The sequence below is a fragment of the Eucyclogobius newberryi genome, unplaced genomic scaffold (assembly GCF_026437365.1).
Source record: "Eucyclogobius newberryi isolate DKJ021-1_F unplaced genomic scaffold, fEucNew1.0.hap1 SCAF_10, whole genome shotgun sequence".
In the NCBI taxonomy this organism is placed as follows: Eukaryota; Metazoa; Chordata; class Actinopteri; order Gobiiformes; family Gobiidae; genus Eucyclogobius; species Eucyclogobius newberryi.
Genome location: NW_027315724.1, coordinates 36,194,356 through 36,216,120, shown reverse-complemented (window position 1 = coordinate 36,216,120; position 21,765 = coordinate 36,194,356). Strand labels below are relative to the sequence as shown.

At 41.1% G+C, this 21,765-nt stretch overlaps 1 protein-coding gene across 1 annotated transcript in view; it reads right to left on the bottom strand.

Moving 5' to 3' along the window:
* bcas3 (BCAS3 microtubule associated cell migration factor) overlaps positions 1-21,765 on the bottom strand; it is a 244,269-nt gene that overhangs the window by 198,180 nt on the left and 24,324 nt on the right. Inside the window, exons 6-7 of the mRNA XM_072457138.1 lie at positions 16,681-16,762; positions 13,826-13,898 (exon numbers count right to left, since the gene is read on the bottom strand). Coding sequence (XP_072313239.1) covers positions 13,826-13,898; positions 16,681-16,762 — 155 coding nt within the window. The remainder of the gene's footprint in view (positions 1-13,825; positions 13,899-16,680; positions 16,763-21,765) is intronic.

Here is a 21,765-nt window from a genome sequence, read left to right as displayed (position 1 = left end):
CGAGGCGATGGTGAAATCGTATCGGGGTTAGGGGACGTCGCAGTGTGTCGTTTGAAGAGTTCTTTAGTGTGAATGTGTCGTTTTGTCGCAGTAACGGGTGAAAAACAAAGGATATTACGTAGATTGTGAGTTTGTCCATTTCAGGGTGAAAAACGAGAAGAAATTTTATGTCTTAATTCTTTTGAAAATGAAAAAATAAGTGTGAAAATGGACAAATTTGACAAACTTTGGACATTCATGTTTCTTTTGTTCTGTGTTTTATTTTTGTTTTGTTTTTTCATACATTTGAGAATAAAAAAACAGAGGAAACTACGTAGATCGTGATTGTTTTGTCCATTTCAAGGCGAAAAATGTGCGAAAAATGTGAAGAAATAAATGTTTTAAGAAATTTTATATCTTAATTCTTTTGAAAATTAAAAAATAAGTTCAAAAATGGACAAATTTGACCGCTCATGTTTCATTTGTTCTGTTTTTTCGATTTTGTTTTGTTTTTTGTACATTTGAGAATAAAAAAAAACTGCTGAAACTACGTAGATTGTGATTGTTTTGTCCATTTCATGACGAAAAATGAGAAGAAATAACAGTTCTTAAGCACTTTTATGTCTTAATTCTTCTGAAAATTAAAAAATTACAGTCGAAAATTGACAAAATTTGGACGTTCATGTTGGACAATCATTTTTCTTTTGTTCTCTGCGCTTTATGTTCTTTTTTTGTTTTGTTTTTGTACATTTGAGAATGAAAAACACATTAAAAAAAAGGAAAAGTGTTATTTCAAGTGTATATTTCAAGAGGGAAAAGTCTGTCAGCAGCAATAATAATAAAGCATGTTTCACGTCCGTTCACACTGGAGGGAGAAAGCTGATTTTTCCCGTTTATGTTTATGAAATGAAACTGTAAATCATGAGAAAAATGTACAGAACAAAAATGTACAGATCAGAGCTGCACCAAAGAAGCGACTGTACAACGCACTCGTTTTTACAGTCATTTTCTGGACTAAAGGGACAAAAACAACACTTATATAAAAATATACAGCGTTATTCAATTAAATATAAAAGAAAAAGGTTTAGGTTTTTCATCAATAACAAATGATTTCCATCTTGTGTCGCTCTCATATTTGTGTTTATTTGAAAAAGTCTTTTAAACGTCTCAAAGTTCAATGGAAATAATCGACTCCTAAAACAGTCGTTAGCCGCGGCGCTCGTTACACGCTGGAAAAGCTTCATTTGATCCACGTTTACGACAAGTGTCATTTCATCTCATTTAGTCGAACACACTTCAGAAGCTCTTTAAAGTGCTGCATGTCCCACTCTTCGCTTCCTCGCTCTCACATGTGTTTTTGTGGGATTTGGAGCTCGTCCCATGTTCCGTTTCCCTTCCGCACGCCGACTTCTTCCATCGTGAAACCGCACGACTCTCGATGTGGCGACGGAGACGACGGAAAGCGAGAGGGAGCGGATCAAGGGCCGTCGGCGCGTTCTGAGCGCGCCGAGCGAGACTTTACACGATCAGAAATAAAGAGCTAAACAAACTGTGACTTTGAAGGAAACGAAACTGCCAAAGACAAACACACACTTTCCACTGAGAATATATATATATATATATATGTATGTATACATATATATATATATATGTATACATATATATATATATATATATATATATATATATGTATACATATATATATATATATATATATGTATACATATATATATATATATGTATACATATATATATATATATATGTATACATATATATATATATATATATATATATGTATACATATATATATATATACACAGTGCCAATACACAGTGCCAGAGTCTGACTCCATGCCTCCAGAGTCATTAGAAGCTCGTCAGTAATAAAGTAAGTAATACTGGTATAATAAAATAAGCAATAAGAAAAGAACCGTTAACAAGCTGTTTAATTAAAGTCATTACAGTAAGTTTAGGAGGTGGTAGTAGCAGAAGTAGAAGTATGCATACTTAACAGTGTTATAACATGCTGAACAGTGTTATAACACGTGTTATAACATGTTATAACATGTGTTATAACACTGTTCAGCATGTTATAACGTGTAATAACGTATATAATTCTACTTTTTGCTTCTTCTGATAATGAACACGATCGGTAAAGGAAACACACTTTCAATGTTAAATATAATTGCAGGAAACACAGTTTTTGAACATATTTTCCATCAATTCAATCAATTGTTCTTCAAGTTTTGTGTGTTTGTTTTGCAGTAACAGTGTTGAACAGATTTGGAATAGTTTGTTCTCGGGGCTGAACACGGTGGAGTCACGTCCAGGGCGCTCGCCGCGTCCACAAAGACACGGAGACAAAGAGACTGAACGTGTGTGAGAGTTTTCAAACATCATGACAGAGTGAAAGAAAGAGGGCGTGGCACGTTTGTGAGAGGAAACAGAACCATGTCAAACTGGAGATCCTGCTGATTCTGAGAAGGAAAATCTGAATATCTTGTTCCACTTTCACAGTTTTGAAGAGTTATTCCGCTCAAGTGTGTTTATGTTCATTTGTTTTATGGCCACTTTGTCGTTCAGTCGTAGAGAGTGAAACAATAACTTCATTTATCATTGTATCATGATTTAAATATGTAACATGAATATTAAATTACCACGTTTGGTATTTGGCTCATAACTTTAGACGATACTTCACATTTCAAAAGGCTTTACTAACCCTTTTCTGAGAGACATAAATGAATAAAAAGGAAGAGTTTATCTTTGTTTTATGTTGTTTTTAATTAGTTTTTATTTTATTTTATATATTTTATGTTGATTTAATCCTTTTTTATTTTATTTTATATATTTTATGTTGTTTTTAATCCGTTTTTATTGTATTTTATGGTAAGGCAAGTTTGTTTGTAGAGCACATTTCATACACAAGGCAATTCAAAGTGCTTCACAGCAGCAAGAAAAATGCATTCAAATCACAAAGAAATGACAGAAACAGTAATACAATAAAATTGACTAATTCAGATTTTTTTTTATTAAAATTGAAAAAAGGATTTTATATATATATATATATATATATATATAAATAAAAAAATTTAAATTTAGTTAGATTTTTTAAAAATCAATAAATAAAAAACACCTAGCCACAAACGGTAACGTGTTTCGGAGTGTTTTTGTACATATTTATATATTCTCTGTCCTTGTTCTGTCCTTGTTCTGTCCTCTGTGCTTGCTCTGTCCTCTTGTGCTTGCTCTGTCCTCTTGTGCTTGTTCTGTCCTCTGTCCTCATTCTGTCCTCTTGTCCTTGTTCTGTTCTCTCTCCTCTGTCCTCTGTGCTTGCTCTGTCCTCTTGTGCTTGCTCTGTCCTCTGTCCTTTTTCTCTCCTCTGTCCTCTTGTGCTTGTTCTGTCCTCTGTCCTCTGTCCTCTTGTGCTTGTTTGGAGACTTCGTGTTGGTAAAACGCACCGCACAAATAAAGCGTCCCTGAACTTCTCCCAAACCTGCGCATACCTCCGGCCCCGCGTCACCGTAGTAACCGAACCCCCCGCCCGACTGTTGCCTGTTGTTGTCGGGCGCTTGTTCTCGGCTCGCACAGGCCCCTCGCGCACACAACAAACGCCCGACCACATCAGAGGCATCGCGGCGGGGCCCGGGCCGCGGCGGCCAAGGCTTCGGCGGCGGCGTAACGAGGGTAAAAAGTTCAAGCGCTCGCTCTCTCGCTCCGGCGTCTCGTACATTAGCATTAGCGCGGGGGCATATGGAGTCGGGAGGCAATCGGCGAACACAAGGGCCTGTTGTTGCGCTCGCCGGATGGTAATAATAGGCTCTCGAAAAAAGGGGCTCGCGCAGACACTACATCTGTGTAACAAACGTCTGCGCGAGTCCTGGAAAGTATAGACCAGTTTACGCCGCTAATGACGCATATTCTACACGATCAGGGACGTAAACCAGGTCGAAATGCTGCAGGAAGTAGCTTTAACTGTGATATTGAAACTGCATTATACTGACACAATAACTCTAAAAGCGATGCTATCAAACTGTAATAGATGTATGGTAATTATTGTTTAATAAATGTAATTTAAGCACATTTTCCTCACAAACGTGTTCACAAATTCATGTTCTAGACAATTGTGTGATGACGCAGTAGCACCGTTGCTATGGCAGTATTACAGCTTTAAAATGGGCAAAAGTCCTCAAAATGTAATGAATGAACAGGCCTAAACGCTCACATTTTGGACTGTTTCATGTTTAATTTCGCGGTGTGAGAAGAGCTAATGCTACACACGACATATGTGTTTGTTTAAAAGACACATATAAAGCAACATTGTACTTGTTCTCTCTCTTCTGACCCTGTTCTCTCATCGTTCCTCGGCTGGAGCACATTTAGCTTCATTCACAGTTTGATAAAGTAATTTCCCCTCCGAGCCTCAGAAACACTCCGTTCTGAATCTCCTCCAGAACTGACATTTACTCCATCTGGGATTATTATTTTTTTTAATCTAAAACGTGAGATGCCAAACTAAAGGTTCTAAAGAGCATATTTAAAGACTGATAAACACACAAATGATGCATAATATTTGTCCTTTAAAGTGACACATTAAAGGACACAAATGATGCATAATATTTGTCCTTTAAAGTGACACATTAAAGGACACAAATGATGCATAATATTTGTCCTTTAAAGTGACATGTTAAAGGACACAAATGATGCATAATATTTGTCCTTTAAAGTGACATGTTAAAGGACACAAATGATGCATAATATTTGTCCTTTAAAGTGACACGTTAAAGGACACAAATGATGCATAATATTTGTCCTTTAAATTGACACGTTAAAGGACACAAATGATGCATAATATTTGTCCTTTAAATTGACACGTTAAAGGACACAAATGATGCATAATATTTGTCCTTTAAATTGACACGTTAAAGGTGCTTATTTTTACTTCTTAAAAACATGAAAAACAGAACTAGTTCACTGAAACCGCTGTGTTCCACGTGTACCTCGCTCACTTCCCTAATGCGAGGCCAGTTTTGCCATCACAGTAACGCTAACAACACCATGACGACAGCACACTTCCTGTTCGGCAGAGAACAAAACACACTTATTTTGACTCTAAGAGCGTCTTTTACGAGCGATATCTGTGCTGGGGCTGAGCAGATTTGACTTCAATACAAGAAAAACAATCAGGTGCAGCCCCTTTAACCGACCGTTTGACCCATCCCGACCGAACCCTTTTCCTTACCGCGGAGCTATTCGTGTTTCCAGACCTAAATTATAACCCTGCTCCTCAACTTCATCACTCCAACTGGCCGATGTCTCTCTCTCGCAATAACCAGGTTTAAACGCGTGAGCGGAGCGTCCACGTTGTAATAAAAGTCTAGAATAACCCTTTAAAATCACAATCCCCTTTATGAGTATAACACGTCTGTGAGCGGCGGCGGGGGAGCGGTCTGAACGTGGCGCCATAAATCCCGCTCTCCACTTCCTCCTGACGGCGGCAGAGTGGATATTAATATTCATTACCTAAACCGTAGCGCGCATTAGCTCCAATTTTAGCCATTTTAGCGGCGCGTGCCAATTTTCTGTCCAACGTAAGTGGAAGCACTTGACACGAGAAACATCTGGTCACGTTCGCTCTTCGGGGCCCGACACGGCGGAGCTCAGATGGTTATGAAGATGACTCGTGTACCGCGCACATGAGCGACGGGGGCCGCTAACGTAATAAAGGACGCCATGTTTGTTTGAGTCACTCTGCGGCCTTTGGGAGACATTAGCATTAGCCGCGTTTTATCTCCAGATGCGCGTTTTTATGTGGTAATGGCATTTCTGACGTTGCGCTGCAGAGTTTAATAAAGAAACGCAGCTTGAACCAAAGAAAGGAGGAAACGGCCATTTTAAGAATGAATATCAAGAATGAAGCGCAGCGACACAGACAGAGCGTCGCCACGACAACGACACAGACCGAGCATCACCGCGACATGAGGCTGACCCAACACGACCCAACGCGATCCAACACGACCCAACGCAACCCAACACGACTCAACGCAATCCAACGCGACCCAACGTGACCAAACGTGACCAAACGTGACCCAACGTGACCCAACGCGACCCAACGTGACCAAACGTGACCCAACGTGACCCAACGTGACCCAACGTGACCCAACGTGACCAAACGTGACCCAACACGACCCATGGACAAAAATGATCTCCTCACTTTATCTGGTTCTAAAGAATAAAAACATGATCTTGTTTTAGTAGATGTGGCTGAAACCCTCAACAGAACAGAAGTGCAGTCATCGCTCCACGTCCTGGTTCAGGGTTCAGCGCCAAATAAGGAGGAATTCTGACGACTGGGCAACGTCTTTAGAGCGTGTCCAAACTTTGTGTTCATGAGGGGCCACACAGTCGAAACATGGACAGAGCAGAGGGCCAATGGAGGGCCAATGGAGGGCCAATGGAGGGCCAATGGAGGGCCAATGGAGGGCCAATGGAGGGCCAGACGGAGCCCGGAGGCCCGGTTCTGGCGCAGGTTTGAAAATCGGTTCCGGGTGAGTCGAGGCTGTCGGCTCCGTTTACTCACACACTTCCTGCTCCACTGCCGATCGGACTTCCTCACGGCGAGAAAACTGACCAGGCAGAACCGTTTTAACAGACGTAAAACAGGACCACAGTGAAAATAAACTCTGGAGACGAAGAGAGACAAGGAGAGGGAGGGAGAGAGAGAGACGAGGAGAGGGAGGGAGGGAGAGAGAGAGGAGAGGGAGAGAGAGAGAGAGGAGAGGGAGGGAGGGAGAGAGAGAGGAGAGGGAGAGAGAGAGAGAGGAGAGGGAGAGAGAGAGGGAGGGAGAGAGGGAGAGAGAGGGGGAGGGAGAGAGAGGGGGGGAGAGGGGGGGAGGGAGAGAGAGGGAGAGAGAGGGGGCGGGAGAGAGGGAGAGGGAGGGAGAGAGAGGGAGAGAGAGAGGGAGAGAGAGGGGGGAGGGAGTGAGGGGGGGAGAGGGGGAGAGAGAGGGGGCGGGAGAGAGGGAGAGGGAGGGAGAGAGAGGGAGAGAGAGAGGGAGAGACGAGGAGAGGGAGGGGAGAGAGAGAGGAGAGGGGGAGACGGATTATTTTATGTTTTTTTCTCTCTCTTTTTTATCTTTTTTTCTCTTGCTTTTTTTTCTCTCTTAAAAAAAAAAAGGTCTTTTCTCTCTCTTTTTTATGTTTTTTTCGTTGCTGAAACAAAAATTGAGGCTTTTCCTTTGAGTCCAAATCAAATTTAGGAATTGTGACATTACAGTTAGTGGAGGTGTAAACTAGAGGATCAGCATCTTTCCTGTAGAATAGGACGCAGGGCCCACGGCACAGGGCCCACCGATCAGGGCCCACGGCACAGGGCCCACCGCTCAGGGCCCACCGCTCAGGGCCCACCGATCAGGGCCCACCGATCAGGGCCCACCGATCAGGGCCCACCGATCAGGGCCCACGGCACAGGGCCCACCGCTCAGGGCCCACGGCACAGGGCCCACCGCTCAGGGCCCACGGCACAGGGCCCACCAATCAGGGCCCACTGCACAGGGCCCACCGCACAGGGCCCACCGCACAGGGCCCACCGCTCAGGGCACACCGCTCAGGGCCCACCGCTCAGGGCCCGGCTCGTAACAACAGCGTGAGGATCCAAAGCGTCGCTCGTCTAAATCCTCTTAATCGGGGCCTCGCTCTAAACAAACGTCTGAGGATTTCACTTTCAGGCGGGACGCGTCCGGTCACGCACATCACCGGCAGCTTAGGGCCACAATGGCTTTGGGATGTGGAGTAAAACATGTCGCGATGGGCGGAAGCGTGTCTTTAATGACCTCCTCCATCATTGTATTACCCAGTGATTAAGCAGCTTTTAATGCAGATGCGCCGCTCTCCCCGGGGTCAGCGCCGCGCACCTTTTAAGCACTTTTATTGTGCCTTTTCGAGCTTTCACAAAGGCCCGCGGGTGCAGAGGGTGCTGAGGGTGTTGAGGGTGCTGGGAGGGTGCTGGGAGGGTGCTGGGAGGGTGCTGGGAGGGTTGGCGGAGGCCGGGAGTCAGGATTATAATGAAGAGATTTAGAACTTTCTCTCCCCAAGAAGGAAAATGACAGTGTTTCATGTCCTCGTTCACAACAGCCATGAATTTGCCTCTTGTTCCTGCTTTGGCAGCTCTAAACTTCCACTGATTCTTCTATTTATAAATGCAGAATCATCAAAACACAAAAACTGTGATTGGAACGTTACAAAATGTGTCTGCATTTGATTTTGGATCAAGTTTGACTGGAAAATTATGACGTTCACATTTTCTTTTAATTTATTGACGTGAAATTAAATGACAGGTTTTTAGGATTTTCTAATTCTGACTTTATTTGGTGCATTTATACCTGTCGTACCAATAAATTATAGTTTTACACCGATCAAGGAGGAATTTGTGGGTTTTGTAATTTATTTATTTTTTAGCAAAATTCAAAATATATTTATCTTAACTGCATTTTAGTTCAATGAGTCGTTCGACCAGTGGATTAAAAACAGACATATCAAATATTTCATGATTCATTTCGACGACACATGATTTTGTTTTAAAACTAGACGTTACTGAAAAATAGCGCAAATGTTCATATTTAAACACATTTTTTGGCTTAAAATTTTAATAAATCAGGCTTGGAATCAAATATCATCACATTTTTCGGTGCGATCTGACAAAACGTTGCTAAGTCCAAGATTGTAAAGTTTGGTCTGTGTAGGAACTACTTTGAGGGCAGAAAAATGGAGAAAATGAGGACGAAGTGGACAAAACTAAAGAATAAAACATATTCCGGCGCATATGTTGTTGTTTTTACGTGAAACTTTACGTGTCGCGAGGTCAAACCGCCTCAAACGCACCCGCGGCTGGGAAAAAAACAGACTCTTCCTGGCGACTTCCCAAACCCCAAACAACAGAAACGCAAAAAAAAGCGGCTAAAAGAACCCGCTCCGTCCGTTCGCCGCTTGAACACGAACACGCTCGTCTTTCTGTCGACGAAATGAGTCTTCTCTCTCTTTTTTAGTTTTTTCTCTTTCATTTTTATGTTTTTTTTTCTCTCTTTACGTTTTTTTTCTTTTTTTTCTCTCTTTTTTATGTTTGCTTCTTTTTTAAGGGTTTTTTCTCGCACTTTTTTAGTTTTTTTCTCCATCATTTTTATGTTGTTGTTTTTTTTTAAATTTTAAATGTTTTTTTCTCTCTCTTTTTTAGTTTTTCTTTCTCTTTTTTGAGGTATTTTTCTCTCTCTTTTTTGTTTTCTTCTCTTTTTTTAAAGTTTTTTTCTTGTTCTTTTTTAGTTTTTCTCTTTCATTTTTATGTTTTTTTTTTCTCTTTTTTCATGTTTTTTTCTTTCTCTTTTTAGTTTTTTTCTTTATTTTTTAAGGTATTTTCCATCTCTCTTTTATGTTTTCTTTATTTTTGGAAAGTTTTCTCGCTCTTTTTTTAGCTTTTTCTCTTTAATTTTTGTTTGTTTTTATTTTTTTCCTCTTTTTTCATGTTTTTTTCTTTCTCTTTTTTAGTTTTTTTTTCTCTCTTTTTAAAGGATTTTTTCTCTGTCTTTTTTATGTTCTCTTCTCTTTTTTTAAAGTTTTTTTCTCGCTCTTTTTTATGTTTTTTCCGTTGTTGAAATGAAAATTAAGGCATTTCCTTCGTGTCCAAATCGCCTTTTGTCATCGTGACATTACAGTGGTCCGTGGAGGTGTAAACTACAGGATCAGCATCTTTGCGCCCCGTTTTCCCCCAAAAAACCCCACTCACAAAAGCCTCTTCCCTCTTTTCCTCTCATTTGCAAACGGTGTAATCTAAGCCTCGTCAAGCGCCGCAGAAGTGGCCAAGGCCTCAATGTGTTTTCCATTTGAGTGTCAAGGCCGCATCCTTTCTGGCGGTTAGCGAAAAGCTGTTATTTTAAAATGATTATATGCTAAGAAAGCGTGTGAGGACCTTTGTAAGTTTATGAACGGCACCGTGGAAAGTCCGGAAGCCTTTCCTCTTCTCTCTTTCTTGTTTTGGTGAGACTTTATTTGAGGCGATGTGCCGTCCAGCCAGAGGTCAGAGCGCCGCGGGTTCGGACGCGACACATGTTTTTGGCATTTGCGGAGCAGATATTTATGTACGATCGGCCGCGCGGAGCCACTCGGAATGATTTAAAGAAGCAAACGTACTTTATAAACCCAAATCCTTGATTGAAGTAGGAGGCGTCTGCGTGTACTGTACTCATGGCAAGGCAAGTTTATTTATATGTCGTACACGAGGCGATTCAAAGTGCTGCACAACAACAGGGAAAAAATGCATTAAAATCACAAAGAAATGACAGACCACATACATCGCATCCCAGACACATTTTTCCATATTTAGTTGACGTTGCCATAGTGACAGGCGTCTCCGGGATGGACACGTCACTTTTAGATTTTCTTGTCTATGAAACATACTTAGATCCAATCATTAAACCACAAAAAATAAGCAATAAGAATCATTAATAAAGCCAGATTCAGTGATTCTACGAATGAGCTTTTTTATAGACTCAAATATATGAACATTTATGGACGTAATTAAGTTAACACATTCCTCGCAGCTTAATTATTGCTCGTGAGGAGTTTATAAGCACTTTTCACAACTTTCAGACAGCGGCGGTAACAGACTCGCCCAACACACAACATCAACAGATACTTTTATTAGAAAGTTTTAAGGCTATATTGAGTGGTCAGAGGTCTTTTTTTGACTGTAAGAACATAAAAGCCGCTTGAGGAGAGAATACTCACAAACCAACACTACTTTTGAAACTATAAGGCAAAGATTTGGTTTCGAGTCCTCATTTTGAGCTCTAAAAAGTTGTTTCTTAGATTACACTTGATGTTTCTGTCTCTTTTTGGAGTGTTTTTGTGTCTCCCGCCTTAAGTCAGAGGCATGTTCAACTCCCAACGTCTCACAGCCTTTTCCCTGTTCAAAAGTGAAACTAAACATGAATCTAAAGTAAAAAGTGGGATTTTACAGGTCCCACATCATAAACTATTGGACTGCAACGAGAAGGTTTGCTGTAACCCGACCCAACATTTTTCAAGTGGGTCGGTAGGTTGGTAAATTATTTATTTTTTTACTTTGAAGGCAAAAAATATCCAAATCGTCGCCATTTTTGGATTCTGCCAGTGACCCGCAGTGACCCACAGTGACCCGCAGTGAGCCACAGTGAGCCACAGTGACCCGCAGTGACCCACAGTGAGACACAGTGACCCGCAGTGACCCTCAGTGACCCACAGTGACCCGCAGTGACCGACAGTGTCCCACAGTGACCCACAGTGACCCGCAGTGACACACAGTGACCCACAATGAGCCACAGTAACCCGCAGTGAGCCACAGTGACCTGCAGTGACCCTCAGTGACCCACAGTGACCCGCAGTGACCCACAATGAGCCACAGTAACCCGCAGTGAGCCACAGTGAGCCACAGTGACCCGCAGTGACCCTCAGTGACCCTCAGTGACCCGCAGTGACCCACAGTGACCCACAGTGTCCCGCAGTGACCCACAGTGACCCACAGTGTCCCGCAGTGACCCTCAGTGACCCACAGTGACCCACAGTGTCCCGCAGTGACCCACAGTGACCCACAGTGGCTTCAACAGTCAATGTTCTCCGTTCGTGTTAAGTTTCATTTCTCGATGGTTTTTGCGACATTTTCGGCTTTAAAATATTTCTAGCGAGTTCCAGTGATACTAAATTATTCAACACGGCGCTTTTTTGAAAAAACGGTCGGTGAGTGGGCGAGATATAAGAGAAAAAATAATATTTGGCATAATTTTGCCGAAATGCTGATTTGTTTTTTCAGTTTTTTACCGGGTCGGTCGGGTTACGGCAAACAGACATATTTTTTTGCTCTGCCTCACGTCATGTTTTGGATTCGATTTATTTGCTTCGACGAAATGACCTAGAGCGTGCAAAGATGTGTCTTATCTCTCTTTTTTAGTTTTTTCTCTTTCATTTTTATGTTTTTTTTGTCTTTTTAAAATTATTTTTTTCTCTCTTTTTTACGTTTTCTTCTCTTTTTTAAAAAGTTTTTTTTCTCCCTCTTTTTTGTTTTTTTCTCTTTCATTTTTATGGGTTTTTTCTCTCTTTTTAAATGTTTTTTTCTTCTCTTTTTTATGTTTTCTTTCTCTTTTTTAGTTTTTTTTTTCTCTTTTTTTAAGGTATTTTTCTCTCTTTTTTATGTTTTCTTCTCTTTTTTTAAAGAGTAGAAAACATAAAAATGGGCCGATGCTGCGATATCGATCCTTTTTGGCGCGGTTCAGAGGGTCGACCGGAGCAGAAGATTCACCTCGAACACCTTGACTAATCTTCTAATACGCTCGCACTTTACGGCCGCTCTTGCCCTGTAATCTTCCTCATGACTTAAGACTCGCTCCGGCCTCGTAAAAGCACCAGAAACACGCCGCCGCCGCATGGCCACATGTTTAATCCCGTGTGTGCTGTGGAGGCGGGACAGGTGCTTCTCCCGATCCCGCCGGAGCTTCGCTGTGAGTCAGGCTTCGTCCAGACAGAATCGCAGCTTGTACTTGGCGCGTTCATGACAAAGACTCGAAAGCCACGTCTGACTCGAGCGTTTGATCTGGCGCATTATTATTATTAAGACGAGATTGGATCCAGATGTCGAGTTTGTGACATGAGAAAAAACAAACAGCAGTCACTCAAGACAGGTTTTATGGACGACTTTATCATCAGGAACGAACCCGGGACCAAAGAACGCAACGCAGGAAGTCGACAACTGAATCAGCCACAGTCAAAAGTACTTCATGGGAAACGATGATATTATTATTATGTGAAAGATTCAAATCATTTTCTTTAAAAGACAAACTTTGGTGGACATTTCCATCTGCTCTTCCTCATCCAGAAGCCCTCTGGCCCGGACACGCCCTCTGGCCCGGACACGCCCTCTGGCCCGGACACGCCCTCTGCACTGGACACGCCCTCTGTTCCGGACACCCCCTCAAAGCTTTCAAGACCACGGACTTTGTGTCTGATCCTAAAATATATATAACACCCAGACAGTTGGAAATGAGGCTCCTTAAAACTGTCTGTGAGTAGGCTAACGTTTATTAGCATAGCCATTAGCATTAGGCAGCTGCTAACAACCTGAAACAAACAGCTCCGCAGCAGAGGGCCATCGCATCTGGGCCGGAGATGCACAAAATATCCTCAACACGGTTTCAATAAATGTAGTTAATGCAATGAAATAAAACTGATGTATTAGATTTTTTGTGACAAATAACATACAAAACACTTTACCAACATTGCTTTTCAAAATTGCCCCAGAACTGAACCAAAATTTCACTAAGACTTAACTAGACAAGAACGAATCAAGTCTGAACTAAAACAAGGCCAAACCAGGTCTGAACTAGAGCTAACCATTCTTGGAAGATTGGTTTTGGGCCGGAATAATACGCTTGGCGTGCCTCATTTGGCCCCCAGGCCTTATATTTTTATTATCCAGGGTGCTCGTTTTGTAATTTGTGCTTCACTAAATACAAAGGAATCGTTGCCTAACCAAATACAAAAGTTATCAGCAGCATTTACAATGGTTTAATTGTACAAATAAAAGCTTTATACAGGCCTACAACCTAAAAAAGGCAAAAAGGTGGGGTCACAAGAGGTCACCATTCATTAAAAATAGACTTGGAGAACCTGAACTCCACCAGCCATTGAGGAGTGAATCAACCATACACCAGCAACAAAGACATGATTTATACTATAACGATTAATCATCAGTTATTATAATTCATTTACACTCTACAAAGGGGACCCGAGTGTCAGGGGGCCCGTCCAAAGCGGCGTCTGTGGGACTCACCCGGACGACCCGGCGCTCTTGCAGACCCCGAGCAGAGGCCTCTTGTCGGAGAAGCTGTCGGTCTTCACGGGGCCTGGAGACGAGACGAGTCACAGAAGAGAGGAATAATGACATTTGAGCCACAAAGACATCCTTTCTGAACGCTGAACGCACCACGACCACCACGACTGCGCCGCCATGACAGGAAGTGTGCTGATTCGATTACTACAGCTGCTACGCTTCAGAGCATTAGCCGTCTGGTACATGGGCAGCACAACACGCCAATAAATTATGTAGTTATTGGAATTTTATCGGGCGCAGCATCTATAGCGATCCATAATCTGCTCTGAACACTCTTAGTTCATTTATTTGTATTTATTTATTTGTGTGTATGTATTTATTGGTTCGCATTATTTATTTATTTGTATTTATTTATATGTAATATTTGTATTTATTTGGATGTGTTTTTATTTGTATTTATGTATTTGTATGTATGTATTTCTTATTTATTTGTATTTATTTATTTATTTATTTGCATTTATTAGTATGTATTTTTTTGTATTTATTTATGTGTATGTATGTATTTTTGATTTATTTGTATTTATTTATGTGTATTTATGTATTTTTGATTTATTTGTATTTATTTATGTGTATTTTTGGGATGTATTTTTTTTATTTGTGTTTATTTATTTATTTGTATATATGTATTTTATATTTATTTTTGTTTATTTATTTATGTGTATTTATTTGGATGCATTTTTTATGTATTTATTTGAATGTATATTTTTATTTTTGGGTTTTTATGTATTTATTTATTTTTTATGTATTTTTTTTATTGATTTGTTGTTGTTTTTTATGTGTATTTATTTGCATGTATTATTTACGTATTTGTATTTATTAATTTGTATGCATGTATTTATTTATTTGTTTGTATTTATGTATTTATTTGTTTGTATTTATACGTATGTATTTATTTGTATGTACGGCTCCCAAATTTAGGACCTTTAGAAAAACAAAAATAACGAGGTAAATGATGAGGAATCGCCCGCGTCGTCCGGAGCGACTCCGTAAACTGGGTTATGAATAATTGGATCTGGATCTATACTCTGGAACAACAAAGGCTACAGTGACGGCTAATGCTAATGACGTCCAACCTGCCTGACCTCCGCAGGAAGAACACGCATTTCTGCTTCCTCAATGGTCAACTGTCACCGCCCAGCGCAGCACGCCGGAAGTCCAGAAGTTCACCAAAGGGCCAACCGAGGAGTCGAAAACGGATTTACGAGGCACAGTCGGTCCTTTAGCGGTCGACTTTAGCGCTCTTCTCGCCTCGACGCAGTTTCCCGTTTCTTTTTCCTCGAGACGAAACGTTCCCCTCGTGTGTCGTGGAGAACGTCCCGCCTCTGCTGCTCGTTCATGTCGCTTTCATCCACTTCCAGGCCGCTCCTCCTCCTCCTCATGGCGAGCGTGGCTGTTGTTCGCGGTCGAATGTGTCGAAGGAAACGGGCGAAACTGGGTTTTTTTTGTGTGAAAAGTGTAAAAATATGTGCGGCGATGTGTGGCGGACGGGAAGTTTGTGCGACGCCGGCAGAGAATAACCTGGAACTCGAGATGTTCTTACACATGGGTCAAACGTTAGGTATCGTATTTTCTGGACTATAAGTCGCACCTTTTTTCATACTTTTGGCGACTTATACTCCAAGAGCGACTTATATGTGATATTATAGGTTATTTTCACACTGACAACCACATTTCACAAGTTGATTATTTTCACAGTGACAACCATAAGAGGGCGCTCTAGGCTCTAAGCGACGCAGAAGAATCAAGTCAAGTAACACAAGATTGGATTTTATTTGTATTTATTTGTATGTATGTATTTATTGCTAAGTATTTTTTATCTATTTGTATTTATTTATTCATTATCTATTTGCATTTATTCATTTATTCATTTGTTTGTATTTTTATCTATTTGTATTTATTTATGTATGTATTTGTTCATTTGTATGTATTTGTTATTTATTTGTATTTATTTATTTATTTATTAATTTGTATGTATTTTTTTATCTATTTGTATGTATTTATTTATTCATGTATATGTATTTTTTATGTATTTTTATTCATTTATGTATTTATTCATTTGTATGTATTTTTTATTTATTTGTATTTATGTATGTGTATTTTTTGCATGTATTTTTATATATTTATTTGTATTTATATATTAATTTATTTGTATGTATATATTTTTATTTATTTATTTATGTGTATATATTTGTATGTACTTGTATGTATGTCTCCCATATTTAGGACCTTAAGAATAACGAAAATTACGAGGTAAATAATGAAGAATCAGCAATTTAATCTGTTATTATTTTAATTACATTTAAAGATCAAATGTCTGTTCTTGGTCCTGGATTTTATCAAATAAATGTCCCACAAAAATGCGATTTATACTTATACTTATACTCCAGTGAGACTTATATATGTTTATTTTTTCTCTATTATGCTTTTTTTTTAATGCATTCCATAAATAAAGAGTGACGCCGTAAAGTCACTAGCGTTAGCATTATTTTGGGCAGTTAAATGAAAAACGGAATAAGTTAGTTTTCTTCTGCGTTTAATAATCCAAGTATGATCAATATTAGTTCATAAATACCTCAGTAAATACTCAGATTTGCTCAATTTTAATAAGATGAATTCATTACTGGAGGTTTGCAAACTCTCATCAGAGTTGTATGGGGCACATGTGCGCTCTCTGGTGGCACGATGGCGTACTACACGTCATATGCGTCGAGTTACGTTTATGTCATTTATGTCATTTATGTTCCGTTTTGTCTGCGTTCCGGACACTTGACCCGGTGTCGGGCTGAAATACTCACTGATGTGCGGCGCGGGCAGGATCCGGGCGGCGCGCACAGGGCCGTGACGCACCGAGAACAACTCCTGCGCTTCACCTGCCAACTGGAGTCACATGACACGTCAGACAGGTTCAGGGTGAGAGTCAGAGTTACACAAGAGGAGAGTCAGAGTAACACAAGATGAGAGTCAGAGTAACACAAGAGGAGAGTCAGAGTTACACAAGAGGAGAGTCAGAGTAACACAAGATGAGAGTCAGAGTAACACAAGAGGAGAGTCAGAGTTACACAAGAGGAGAGTCAGAGTAACACAAGATGAGAGTCAGAGTAACACAAGATGAGAATCAGAGTAACACAAGATGAGAGTCAGAGTAACACAAGAGGAGAGTCAAAGTAACACAAGATGAGAGTCAGAGTAACACAAGATGAGAATCAGAGTAACACAAGATGAGAGTCAGAGTAACACAAGAGGAGAGTCAAAGTAACACAAGATGAGAGTCAGAGTAACACAAGAGGAGAGTCAGAGTAACACAAGATGAGAGTCAGAGTAACACAAGATGAGAGTCAGAGTAACACAAGAGGAGAGTCAAAGTAACACAAGATGAGAGTCAGAGTAACACAAGAGGAGAGTCAGAGTTACACAAGAGGAGAGTCAGAGTAACACAAGATGAGAGTCAGAGTAACACAAGATGAGAGTCAGAGTAACACAAGATGAGAGTCAGAGTAACACAAGATGAGAGTCAGAGTAACACAAGATGAGAGTCAGAGTAACACAAGATGAGAGTCAGAGTAACACAAGAGGAGAGTCAAAGTAACACAAGATGAGAGTCAGAGTAACACAAGAGGAGAGTCAGAGTAACACAAGATGAGAGTCAGAGTAACACAAGATGAGAATCAGAGTAACACAAGAGGAGAGTCAGAGTAACACAAGAGGAGAGTCAGAGTAACACAAGAGGAGAGTCAGAGTAACACAAGAGGAGAGTCAGAGTAACACAAGATGAGAGTCAGAGTAACACAAGATGAGAGTCAGAGTTACACAAGAGGAGAGTCAGAGTAACAAGAGGAGAGTCAGAGTAACACAAGATGAGAGTCAGAGTAACGCAAGATGAGTCAAGTCAGAGTAACACAAGATGAGAGTCAGAGTAACACAAGATGAGAGTCAGAGTAACACAAGATGAGAGTCAGAGTAACACAAGATGAGAGTCAGAGTAACACAAGATGAGAATCAGAGTAACACAAGAGGAGAGTCAAAGTAACACAAGAGGAGAGTCAGAGTAACACAAGATGAGAGTCAGAGTAACACAAGAGGAGAGTCAGAGTAACACAAGATGAGAGTCAGAGTAACACAAGATGAGAGTCAGAGTAACACAAGATGAGTCAAGTCAGAGTAACACAAGATGAGAGTCAGAGTAACACAAGAGAGTCAGAGTAACACAAGATGAGTCAAGTCAGAGTAACACAAGATGAGAGTCAAAGTAACACAAGATGAGAGTCAGAGTAACACAAGAGGAGAGTCAGAGTAACACAATATGAGAATCAGAGTAACACAAGAGGAGAGTTAGAGTAACACAAGATGAGAGTCAGAGTAACACAAGATGAGAGTCAGAGTAACACAAGATGAGAGTCAGAGTAACACAAGATGAGTCAAGTCAGAGTAACACAAGATGAGAGTCAGAGTAACACAAGATGAGAGTCAGAGTAACACAAGATGAGAGTCAGAGTAACACAAGATGAGAGTCAGAGTAACACAAGATGAGTCAAGTCAGAGTAACACAAGATGAGAGTCAGAGTAACACAAGATGAGAGTCAGAGTAACACAAGATGAGAGTCAGAGTAACACAAGAGGAGAGTCAGAGTAACACAAGATGAGAGTCACAGTAACACAAGATGAGTCAAGTCAGAGTAACACAAGATGAGAGTCAGAGTAACACAAGATGAGAGTCAGAGTAACACAAGATGAGAGTCAGAGTAACACAAGAGGAGAGTCAGAGTAACACAAGATGAGAGTCAGAGTAACACAAGATGAGAATCAGAGTAACACAAGAGGAGAGTCAGAGTAACACAAGATGAGAGTCAGAGTAACACAAGATGAGAGTCAGAGTAACACAAGATGAGAGTCAGAGTAACACAAGATGAGTCAAGTCAGAGTAACACAAGATGAGAGTCAGAGTAACACAAGATGAGAGTCAGAGTAACACAAGATGAGAGTCAGAGTAACACAAGATGAGAGTCAGAGTAACACAAGATGAGTCAAGTCAGAGTAACACAAGATGAGAGTCAAAGTAACACAAGATGAGAGTCAGAGTAACACAAGATGAGAGTCAGAGTAACACAAGAGGAGAGTCAGAGTAACACAAGATGAGAGTCACAGTAACACAAGATGAGTCAAGTCAGAGTAACACAAGATGAGAGTCAGAGTAACACAAGATGAGAGTCAGAGTAACACAAGAGGAGAGTCAGAGTAACACAAGATGAGAGTCAGAGTAACACAAGATGAGAGTCAGAGTAACACAAGAGGAGAGTCAGAGTAACACTAGATGAGTCAAGTCAGAGTAACACAAGATGAGAGTCAAAGTAACACAAGATGAGAGTCAGAGTAACACAAGATGAGAGTCAGAGTAACACAAGAGGAGAGTCAGAGTAACACAAGATGAGAGTCAGAGTAACACAAGATGAGAGTCAGAGTTACACAAGAGGAGAGTCAGAGTAACACAAGATGAGAGTCAGAGTAACACAAGAGAGTCAGAGTAACACAAGATGAGTCAAGTCAGAGTAACACAAGATGAGAGTCAAAGTAACACAAGATGAGAGTCAAAGTAACACAAGATGAGAGTCAGAGTAACACAAGATGAGAATCAGAGTAACACAAGAGGAGAGTCAGAGTAACACAAGATGAGAGTCAGAGTAACACAAGATGAGAGTCAGAGTAACACAAGAGGAGAGTTAGAGTAACACAAGATGAGAGTCAGAGTAACACAAGATGAGAGTCAGAGTAACACAAGATGAGTCAAGTCAGAGTAACACAAGATGAGAGTCAGAGTAACACAAGATGAGAGTCAGAGTAACACAAGATGAGAGTCAGAGTAACACAAGATGAGAGTCAGAGTAACACAAGATGAGTCAAGTCAGAGTAACACAAGATGAGAGTCAAAGTAACACAAGATGAGAGTCAGAGTAACACAAGATGAGAGTCAGAGTAACACAAGAGGAGAGTCAGAGTAACACAAGATGAGAGTCACAGTAACACAAGATGAGTCAAGTCAGAGTAACACAAGATGAGAGTCAGAGTAACACAAGATGAGAGTCAGAGTAACACAAGAGGAGAGTCAGAGTAACACAAGATGAGAGTCAGAGTAACACAAGATGAGAGTCAGAGTAACACAAGAGGAGAGTCAGAGTTACACAAGAGGAGAGTCAGAGTAACACAAGATGAGAGTCACAGTAACACAAGATGAGAGTCAGAGTTACACAAGAGGAGAGTCAGAGTAACACAAGAGGAGAGTCAGAGTAACACAAGATGAGAGTCACAGTAACACAAGATGAGAGTAAGAGTAACACAAGATGAGAGTCACAGTAACACAAGATGAGTCAAGTCAGAGTAACACAAGATGAGAGTCAGAGTAACACAAGAGGAGAGTCAGAGTAACACAAGATGAGAGTCAGAGTAACACAAGATGAGTCAAGTCAGAGTAACACAAGATGAGAGTCAGAGTAACACAAGATGAGAGTCAGAGTAACACAAAATGAGAGTCAGAGTAACACAAGAGGAGAGTCAGAGTAACACAAGAGGAGAGTCAGAGTAACACAAGATGAGAGTCAGAGTAACACAAGATGAGAGTCAGAGTAACACAAGAGGAGAGTCAGAGTAACACAAGATGAGAGTCAGAGTAACACAAGATGAGAGTCAGAGTAACACAAGAGGAGAGTCAGAGTAACACAAGATGAGAGTCAGAGTAACACAAGAGGAGAGTCAGAGTAACACAAAATGAGAGTCAGAGTAACACAAGATGAGTCAAGTCAGAGTAACACAAGATGAGTCAAGTCAGAGTAACACAAGATGAGAGTCAGAGTAACACAAGATGAGAGTCAGAGTAACACAAGATGAGAGTCAGAGTAACACAAGATGAGAGTCAGAGTAGCACAAGAGGAGAGTCAGAGTAACACAAGAATAGAGTCAGAGTTTTATTGTTCCTTCTCTGTAAATCGTTCTTTGCTTCTTCCACGTTGCGTTACAATAATAATAAATGCTGTGATGGTCAGAGTGTGAAGCGTCTCGGGGGGAAACAGAACCAGACGTTAAATGGAGGAGAATCGTGGCATTATTGTGGTTTAAAGTCACAGCCGAACCATAAAGACAAACCAGAGCTCACAGAACGCTGTAACGTGGAGTCAAAGCAGAGCTCACACTCCACAACACGACGCACAACAGCGGCGTTTACTTTCCACGATAAAAGTTCTGAAGTCACACTGAGCGTTGTAGACGGTTGTGTACTTTTTATACCCGTGTTATTCCTCCACAACAGCTTAAAAAACACATTTAGAGCTTAACAAATACAACATTTTTTTGACTCTCTTTGTCTGAAACCGTAAAGTGCTCTAAAGTCCGGTGTCGAAACCTTTCGGGTCAAGCGTCGCCGCCATGTTTTTTAATGGCGTTTGTCCTTAAGCGCGCCGTGCCCCACTTTCCCCCCTGGCCCCGCCCACGTCATTATTCTCCCCCGAGCGTTAAATAACCGTAAAAACCTCGCATTATCACTATCTCTCACCGGCGTAATCCGTTTGTTCTTAAGTCCTCATAAACCCATCGCGGGGGATCATCGCTCTTTTGCGCAATTAGTAGGCTTCGCGAAAGTGGCGGATTTCGGGCGTTTTCCCCCGTTGTGTTTTTTTTTTTCCCCCATTCTTATTCAAAGTGCTGTCGGATTAACACGCGCAGGTTATGCAAGTAGCGATAGCATTCGTGCGCCGGCGGATGGAGCCCGGAGGATAATGGAATTTGCCGGATTACAACGGGACGGGGGCAGGGTCAGGGGGGGCGGGGGGTTAATGCACGGCTCTTTTTGCCGGCGCTGCCATTACATTAGGGGCGAGCGCAACAGTGCAATACGG